Source organism: Kogia breviceps, chromosome 18, assembly GCF_026419965.1.
Source record: "Kogia breviceps isolate mKogBre1 chromosome 18, mKogBre1 haplotype 1, whole genome shotgun sequence".
NCBI classification, from domain to species: Eukaryota; Metazoa; Chordata; class Mammalia; order Artiodactyla; family Physeteridae; genus Kogia; species Kogia breviceps.
In genome coordinates, this window is record NC_081327.1 from 2828756 (window position 1) to 2837485 (window position 8730).

The 8730-nt window shown below is 62.7% G+C and overlaps 2 protein-coding genes across 4 annotated transcripts; both read right to left on the bottom strand.

The window, feature by feature from the left end:
* Positions 1 to 1266: 1266 nt before the first annotated feature.
* CCDC106 (coiled-coil domain containing 106) lies at positions 1267 to 5677 on the bottom strand. Of its 2 annotated transcripts, none has more exons than XM_059043888.2 (6): positions 5075 to 5677; positions 4367 to 4445; positions 4121 to 4228; positions 3858 to 4034; positions 2594 to 2806; positions 1267 to 2079 (listed from the first exon to the last, which is right to left on the bottom strand). In XM_059043888.2, exons 2-6 carry the CDS (start codon positions 4398 to 4400, stop codon positions 1763 to 1765), a joined length of 849 nt encoding a protein of 282 aa, XP_058899871.1. In that variant the 5' UTR covers positions 4401 to 4445; positions 5075 to 5677; the 3' UTR covers positions 1267 to 1762. The 2 variants fall into 2 exon arrangements, with proteins under 2 accessions (XP_058899871.1, XP_066875380.1); XM_067019279.1 differs by having other exon boundaries at positions 5071 to 5340.
* Positions 5678 to 6086: 409 nt separating this feature from the next.
* On the bottom strand, positions 6087 to 8726 carry ZNF581 (zinc finger protein 581). Of its 2 annotated transcripts, none has more exons than XM_059043891.2 (2): positions 8527 to 8726; positions 6087 to 7805 (listed from the first exon to the last, which is right to left on the bottom strand). In XM_059043891.2, the coding sequence occupies exon 2, from the start codon at positions 7784 to 7786 to the stop codon at positions 7193 to 7195; it is 594 nt and encodes a 197-aa protein (XP_058899874.1). In that variant the 5' UTR covers positions 7787 to 7805; positions 8527 to 8726; the 3' UTR covers positions 6087 to 7192. The 2 variants fall into 2 exon arrangements, with proteins under 2 accessions (XP_058899874.1, XP_058899875.1); XM_059043892.2 differs by lacking the exon at positions 8527 to 8726 and adding an exon at positions 8347 to 8433.
* Positions 8727 to 8730: the final 4 nt, after the last annotated feature.

Sequence of the window (8730 nt, forward strand, 5' to 3'; positions counted from 1 at the left end):
ATTAGCTCTTCAACGTTCGGATGTTTCCGTAGATCCTCGCGTTCCTCTGCACCCAGCCCCCTCTAAGAATTCGGCTTCTTCCGAAAATTCAAATTGTCCTAGTCTTTGACTGCTTGCGCGGATTCTCCCCGCTCTTCTCCGCCGGCCCTGTCCAAGCAATCGGCTACTTCCGACAATCCTAACCGTCCAGGACTTCGTCACTTTCCGAAGGTTTCCGGAGTTCGCCCTCGGACCCAGCCAGAGATTAAGCTCGTTTCCAAACTTCGGCTCTTTCCGGAGATTCCAGGAGCACCCTCCTCCCTTCTCGGAGAACTTCGGCTCCTTCCGCCACCGCTTCGGGAAGGCTTCACTCACGGGAGATAGCTTCGACTTTTTCCGTCGGCACTTCGGCTCCTTCCGGCTCCGGGAACCGAAAAGGGAGGGAGGACAGAGGAGAGGTGGGTCAGGGGAAGGGAAACGGAGAAGGGGCAGGGTCCCGGCTCTCGGAACCTGGCTCTCCAGGTGGGGAAAGGGGAGGAAAAGAAGGGCTGATCTTGCGGAGGGCCTAAGAAGGTTGCGCGAGACAAAATCAGCCAGCGGGGTGAAGGGTGCGCGCGGCCGCTGCGGAGCGTTGCCAGAGCGGCTTTGTGCGCTTGCGCAATGGGGAAGAGGCGGGGCGCGAGGTGGGCTTTCTGCGCCTGCGCAGAAGCCGGTCTGAGGCGAGGTGTCTCAGCTGTTCCGGAAGGGGGCCCGCTTCCCGAGCCCCCAGAGCGCGTGCGCGAGTCTTTCCCTTCCTCCGGGGAAGGTACTGCATTCCGGACCGTTAAGCAAGGCCGCCCTCTCCTGGTTGCCGTGGCAACCGCACAAGCGCCCCCCCCACCCCACCCCCCGCGGTGCAGGCGCAGCAGGCGATGTAGCGGACACTTCCGGGAGGCAGATAATTTCGCTTTACCGCCTCCTGGCGGAAGCCTACGCTCAGAGATTCCCCGTTTCCCTCGTTGGCCGCCTCCGCCAGAGGTTTGAGTCCCGCCTCCTGCCTCCGTGCCTCTAGTCCAGGTAGCCCAGCGGGTAGCGCTCACACCTTTTTTCCGGAGCTCTGCCCCTCCGAGTTCCCCAGGGCACAGCTCCTTCTCCCCTCCCACCCCTGCCCCCGGGGAACTAATTACACCCTGTCTCCCCAACCTCTCCGTTTTCCGCCTGACTGTTCATGCCCCGGAACCCCTCAGAGCCTCCGTCACCGTCTTCGCGGCAACGGCCACCCCCTCCCAGGAAGAGGCCAGGGCCTAGTTTATTCCAAATTTTATCATCTCTTTTTAATTTAAATTCTCTTAATAATTCTCTGCCTCACGTGGACTCGGAGCGGTCCCGGAGCGCGGCTGGGGAGCTCCTTGCAGGGCGGGCAGGTGGGCCGCCTCTCCTCGGGGCGGGGGCGGCAACGGGGTATGTACAGTGCCCTCGCCCCGCAGTCCCGCAGTTTTCCCAGGAGCGAGGGCCGGGTGACGGCGGGACGGTGCCGCTCAGGTGGGAGGGGGTGCCAGTGTTTAGGAAAGGGCCGAAACTGGCCCCTGGACAGTAGTTCTTGGACCGCCCCCACCCCAGTAAATGCGGAGGCGGGGGAGGATGCTAGGAATGAGAGGGGCAAAGGGGCAGATCAGGGGACCCGGGGAGGGGGTGGCGGTCCGCAGGAGGGTCCACCACTCCTACACGCGCTTGACCAGTGCCGGGAGGGCGGAGGGGGAGGGAAAGAGGGGCCGGGGCGTGTCCCGGGCCAGGTGGGGCGGGATCACCGCTTGAAGCGGTAAGTGATGGGAAGCAGCAGCTTGCTCTTCTTGAGGGCCTGCACCTTCTTGAGGGTCTCATCGTCCAGGGCCAGGAAGCAGCGGCGCGAGTACTCGAGCAGACGCTCCTTGGAGGGGTCGAACTCGCCCACCTCCGCCAGCTTCTCGGGGGCCACGATCAGCAGCTCCGCGATGGGCGTGGTCAGCGCCACCGTGTTGCGGTCCACTCGGTGGTGCTCGAAGGCCCGAGACATGCTCTTCAGCTTCTGGAAGGTGCCCAGGATCTTCTTGTAGCGGCAGAGCACACCGTCGGCGTCCTTCACTGCAGGGCCGAGGGGAGAGAGCGAGAGAGAGGCATTGGGGGGCGGGGGGCAGAGAGAGGAAGTGGGAAGGGGAAGCCGGAAGATCAGGAGAACAAAACGGAGAACGAGGAAAAGCAGTGAGAGTTACAAGAGGCGGAAGAAATGAAGACAGAAGTCGGACCAGAGGAAAATCAGAGAAGGCAAGCCCAGGGAGGGGGATGAGGAGGAAAAATGAAGGAGGGAGTGGGTCCAAGGGTGGAGGTGCCAGCCCACCTGGGCCATCGCCCCCTCCCCTGTTAGTGACAGGAGCCCGAGGCTCAGGAAGGTCAAGGCCCGGGCGGCTGTGAGGGTGGACACAGATTCAAGGATTGTAAACCAGGACCACACGTGGAGGCCGGCACAGACAACCAGGTCTGGTCTGTTTGCTGACGGGGAGACCGAGGCTTGGGAGGACAAGGGGGAGCTCCTTGGAGGTCACACAGCAAGTCCCCGGCCCAGAGCCCCCGAGCCCCCCACCCCCTGTGCCTCGCTTACCCCGCTGCCTCTCCCGGGCCTTGGGCTTCCCGAAGCGCCTCCGGCCAGTGCCCCCTTTCCGCTTCTGCCTCTTCCTCTCCCCGTTACTGCCTTGTGCAGACGCTCCGCTGAGCGAGGAGGCGGCCGACTCGGGGTCTGAGGCCTCGGCCCCAGCCCCGCCTCTGCCGTCCCCCTCAGCCCGCCGCGGCCCAGGCTTCAGCCGGCAGTGGTCCTCTGGAGAGGGAGGAAGAGTCGACCAGGTGGGGACGGACAGCACGTCACACGGGTCCCCAGGAAGGGGTCCCCAAGGAGGGGACAGGCAGATGCTGAAGTTCCACGCGCAGCTGGGATTTGGGTACAGAGATCCCAGATCTCTGTGGGGTGGGGCATGGGCTGAGCATGCTCACTCCTCAACTTGGTGGCAAGAGGTCTGGCGGAGGGGCCCAGTGGACCGAGACAGTCCTGGGGACCTCGGGAGAGTCTGTGACTTTGTGGGGTTCCCACGGTGGAGGAGGGGTGTCCTGCGGACCCAGTGAGGCCTCTATAAGCGGGGAGGCGGGCAAGGCCTGGGTGCGGGTGGGAGTTCAGAGCCGGAGGGAAACCTTAGTCTCTGGGTCTAGTGTGCTGGGAAAGGCAGGCGCCCACCCTCAGCCAGACAGAGGAAGGGGGGGGGTGTTCTGATGCAGGGCCCTCTGAAGGGTGGGTTCGGAGGTCCAGTGTTGGGGTTCCCACCGAGTATACCCAGAAGCCCCTGGGCCTGACCATCCTTGGTAGGTTACCGTCAGCTTGGGTGGATGGTGGGAGGCCCCAGCAACCCAGGCTAGGGGTGGCTCAAGAGCCGAGGGGTCATCAGTAAAGTAGGTGTTGAAAAAACACAGGCCCCTTGCCCAGACTTTCAGCTGACTTCACAGAGAGGGAAGCGGAAGCTTTTGAGGGAGCCAGCCTGGGCTGAACGTCAGGAAGGGGAGAGGAGAGGCTGGATCCACCAAAACGCAGCTAAAGATGTGGCAGAGAAAAGCCTTATAAGGGAAGGAGATGGGGCAGTGTTCAGAACACGTGGACAAGCAGGGCACAGCGTCCTGTCCATCCCCAGAAGGACTCGAGCAGGAAGGAGGCTGGGCTTGGAGCCCCAGATGGCCACAGATGCAAGGAGAGGGCAAAAATGACAGGTCCCCCTGTGCCACCAGACGATGAGTGTGGGTGAGAAGGGTCCTATGTCCCTGAGGAGGGCCAAGCTGGGTGCCGGGACCCAGGAGGGAGATGGGGAGGGGACTGGCGGCCTCACCTGCATCCATGCGGGCAGAGGAGATGAACTTGTCCAGCTGACACCGCAAGAAGTCCCTCTCCTCCTCCAGATCCTCAATGCGCTTCTGCAGCCATGAGTTCCTCTCCAGGGCCATGTGCAGCTGGGCCCTGACACCGTTCATCAGGGCCACAGTCGGGGACGCAGCCTCCGGAGGCTCTAGGGACAGCAGAGGACCCTGGTCGACCCCAGGCCTCAGGGCCCTGCACCCCCGCCTGACTCAAGTCCCCCTTCAACCAACTCACCCTCGAAGTTTCCCTGAGAGGGGCTCAGACTGTAAAAGATCTGTGAGTCTAGGTGGGGCGTCTCGTCGAAGGGGATGGAAATCTCGAAGGCCTCATTGTCCTTCTTCACTGGAAAAAAAGAGGCCGGGGTCACCCCACGGAAGTCCCAAGGAGCCTCGGACCAGCCTCCAACCACGCAGCCCCGGAGAGGAAAGGGCGGGGACAACGGGCAGCAGCTGTGGGGTGGAGCAGGGTCCAGTTCCTCACCTGTCCTCCTCCGGCTAATGTTTCGCTCATTCATGTTGCGGCCTCCTGCGGACCCCAGCAGCTGAGAGCCTCAGGGGCACTGGACAGAGACAGCAGCCACAGATGAAGGAACACAGACGGACTCCTCGGGGACACCCCGGGGGAGCTGGGGCTCACGACTGCGGGAGGGCCAGGACTCCTGGGTCTGATGGAGGAGGGGACCCAGACCCCTCAGGACTGACGGAGGACCCCTGGGGTTACAAACTCCTAGACTCTAGAGAACGAGGGTGCTGGAAGAAGAAGGACCGGTGGGGTCGACAGAGCAGACACATCCTGGCCGAAACAGGACAGACCCTCACCACAGGTCGCCTCTGGGCCAAAGAAGTGAGGGGTGCGGGGGAGGGAGAGTGTGCCCCAACTTCCAGGCGCAGGGTGGGGGCCCAAGCCACGAGCCGCGCCTCCCCGCCCCCGGGCACCCCACGCACTCGCGTGGGCGATCAAGGCCTGGCACCAGTTGGGGAGCTGGGCGCGTGCGCAGTGCGGGGGAAGGTCGTGAGTGGGGATGCGCCCCCGCCCCCGCCCTTTGTCCCGCGGGTGGGAGGGGGAGCGACGGTGGCAAGTGGTCTCAGCGGGGGATGCACCTGGCTGCAGGTGCCAACGCAGCCAGCACCACCCCCGCGGCCCGCAGGTGCCCGGGGTCGGACTGGCCGGGGCCCCACGCTCACCCACCCGCGCGCGGAATCCGGCCGGAGGACCGACGGCTGCGGCGGCGGCGGCGCCCATGCCCGGCGCCGGGGAGCGTCTGCAAAGAATAACGGGGAGCGGAGGGAAACGACCGCACACCCGCGGGCGGGGCGGCAGAGGCGGCGAGTGTCGGAGCCGGGCGATGGGAAAGGCAGGGACGCCAGGACCGCCCGGTGCGCCGGTTGGCGTGCCTCCTCCTGCAGTCCCCGGCCCCAGGTGAGGCCGGCCGTTTGCGGCGGAGGCCGGGGCCGCACTTGCGCGATGGCCCCTTGCAGCACTCCCCCGCCCTTGGCGAATCCTGGGCAGGGAACGTCACGAATTTCCCAATTCCTGGAGAGCTGGCCGCTCCGAGGGTCCCCAGGGGTGGGGGAGTGGGGGGTGACGACGCGCCGAGTCCGACCCGGGAGAGGCGGGGAAATGTAGGAAACGGCCGGGAAAGTTAAAGCACAGGGAGGATCAGGATCCCCTTACGGGATACACTGGGAACTGGCCGGTGTGGACCCCTGCAACCCGCTCCGCTGCTTCGCTCCTTCATCTCCCACTGGGCTTCAGCACAGCCAGACCCCAGGGTTCCCAGGATCATGGGGTTGGGAGAGTTACTCCTCCCCGAAAATAAAGGCCTAGAAGCCACTCCCCCACCCCCGCACCATCACCCCAGTGTTGTTAAGAGCTGGCTTTGGAACATTCAGACCTAGATCCCAGTCCTGGCAGCTCCTCCACAGCCTCAGTCTACCTGTAAAGTGGGGAGATTATAATCCCTTTTAGGTTTGTTGTGGGTATATAGGATGCTATGACACGCAGAACGCTCAGCTCAGCGCCTGACCGCAGTGAGAGCTCAAGACAGGGCACTGTTACTGTTATCTGAAGTTAGATGGTGGGAAGCTCTTTCTCTCTCTGGGAAGTAGAGACACGATTTTTTTCCTCCACCCAAAAAGAGGTCGGAAGAAGAAATGAGGCCCAGCACAGTGCCTGGCACAAATCCGACACGCAAGGAAAATGCATTGAGAAGACAGATGTTTATTTAGCTTCTGGCCCAGCTCCACCTGGCTCTCCTCCCATTCTCAGGTAGCTTCCATGCTCTGGAATTTCTGCCAGCCCTTATGAGAGCAGTGCTGTAACCCTGCAGCGGGAGAACCTAAATGTCTGCGCCGCCTAGAAATTGTCACTCTCGCCTCCTACCCACTTCACACTACGGATAAATTGCAGCCTCAGTCAAAACGTCCAGGGGGAGGCACCTGCCCTAGATCGCTGTTTTTCAAACTACAGGTTCATGCGCAGATAATATGGTAGAATGAAATCTGGAATTGGCGGTCTTAAAAAAAAAAAAAAAAGGTAGATGGAAAAAAACAGAGATCTGCACATGGCAGAGGTAACTACTGTTAAACCTTTGTTTTGTATATGTTGTGTATCTATACGGGTTTGCCATATAAAATGTTTCTTACAATGGATCATGGTTTTTTAAAAAAGAAATATTTAAAAACACTCGGCCTATATGACACAGGTGGTCAGGAGCCAAGCTAGGACGAACCCCAGTGCAGGCCAACCTTCCCAGGCAAGCCAAGGCCCCAGTGGGCCAGGCACTTGCTCAGTCTCCGTGCTAGGCAGTCGGCAGAGACACGGTCCCCCCAAACCTCACACGCTCAAAGTGGAACCCGTGTTCAGTGAGTGTCCAGTCTCAGGCCCTGGCTGGGGACTGGGAAACAGGTCTGGGGCCCCTTCCCCCAGCATCGCAGGGGGGCCTCAGCAAGAAGCTGCAGATTCTTGATGGCCCCCAACCACGGGTTTTCAGGCCCCAGGATTTCAACACACAGCACTCTGCTCCCTACCCCTCCAGTCAGGGCTCAGCCGTGGACTCGCTGATGTCTCTGAGGTTAGAGGACTCCACTCTGTAAATGTGAGGCCTCTTTCCCATCCTTATCTCCAAAACACTGAGGACCCGAAGATTACGCCTCAAGGCAGGGCTTAGCCTCCCCACGAGGGGGTCCTGTGTTTGTGTCCAGGGCCCCCGCAGCCCAGCCTCTGGCGCTCCCGGCTGTCTGAGGGCGACGGGAGTCCACGCTCCCCCCACAATCCCATGGTACCTGAGGTACCCCGCAGCCTGGCTCAGGGATGCTTCCACCGAGCGTGCTTCTGCAGCGTGTTCTGCTCCATAAATCGGCGTGGGCAGTGCGGGCACTGGTAGGGGCGCTCCCCGGAGTGGACCCGGCTGTGCTGGGCCAGCTCGCCCGCCTCTCGGAAGCGGCGGGGGCAGAGCGGGCACACGTGGGGCCGCCCGCCACCTGCCCGGTGGATGGAATGGTGCCGCGCCAGGTGGCTGGCCCGCTTGAATGCCTTCCCGCAGGTGTCACACTCAAAGGGCTTGACCTCCGAGTGGGTGATGCTGTGTCGCTGAAGGTAAGACATGTACTCGAAGACCCGGGAGCACACCGGGCAGCTGTAGCACTTTTTCTGAGCCGAAGCCCCATCGGGCCCGGACTCTCTCTGAGACTCCTCGTCCACCAGCACGGTGTACGGGACGCCCTGGGTGTCTATGAGCAGGTAGTGGTTGGGCCTCGAAGGGGACGAAGTCTGGGGACATCCTGTGGAGGAGGAAGGTCCGGGTTCTGGGGACCCGCCTGTCCGAGGGGGAGGCGCCTCCATGGCCTCAGCGGAGGGAAGCGCCAGGGGCTGGGGGCAGGGGGGCGGCAGCACCAGCATCCGGAGGGGTGACTGAGGCCTGGTGGAGGGGAGAGAGGATGAGAAGGTCACAGTAGAGGAGGTAAGCTCAGCCCCACGGGCTCTGTTCTCCCCTCTCTATGTAACCTACTCAGGAATTCTGCAACCCCCATCCCCCATCTCCTCTCCAGTCCTTCGGCCCTGAACTCTGTGACCCTCTGTAAGCCTCCTAGGCACCCCCTCCTTGAACAACCTCTCCGATTCTGTTCCACCACCGACTGTACGCACAGGCTCCCTTTCCTCTATCTTTCCGCTTTGTGCCCCCCTCAGGTCACAGGTTGCCCGCAGGCCCCACCTAATAGACCTCCAGGCCTCTCCCTTGTCTACGCCACTGATCCCAGTCTGGGTGTCAGTCCATCCTACATATTCCACCAAGAAACATTTCCTACCCCCTCTATATGCACTCAGGCCTTCTCAAATGGGCTGCCACATTGGGAACCCCATGTCCTAACCCGCCCACCTACCCTCGCCCGGCTACCTGCAGGGTCTCTCCAGTCCGCGCCAATCCATCCCCCCCGCCCCCAGTCCTGGCAGTGTCCCACCGCTCTCTAGGGTTCCACCCGCGGCCCGGGCCTTCAAGCCTCTCTACACAAGTTCTCGGCAGCGCCCCCTCCGAGCCGTCGGAACAGCCCCTCCCCGCCCAGCGCACAGGTACCCGCTCACCCGGCCCCGCCCCTCCCTACGGCCCGCTCCGGCTCCCTCCCGCCTCCCGGCCCCCGTACCCGGTGCAGCAGCCTCTCGGGTCCGGGCGACTCCGGAACGGCCCCGGGCTACTCCCGTGGTTGCAGACGGCGGCGAGTCGGTGGCCTCAGGGTGTCCCCCAAGAGCTGGCGGCGCCGGGTAAGGGGAGAGAAGACCAGGGTAAAGAGAAGAGGGTCCAGGGGAGGACGGTGGGGGCGGGGCGCCTGGGCCTTCGGAAAACGGCT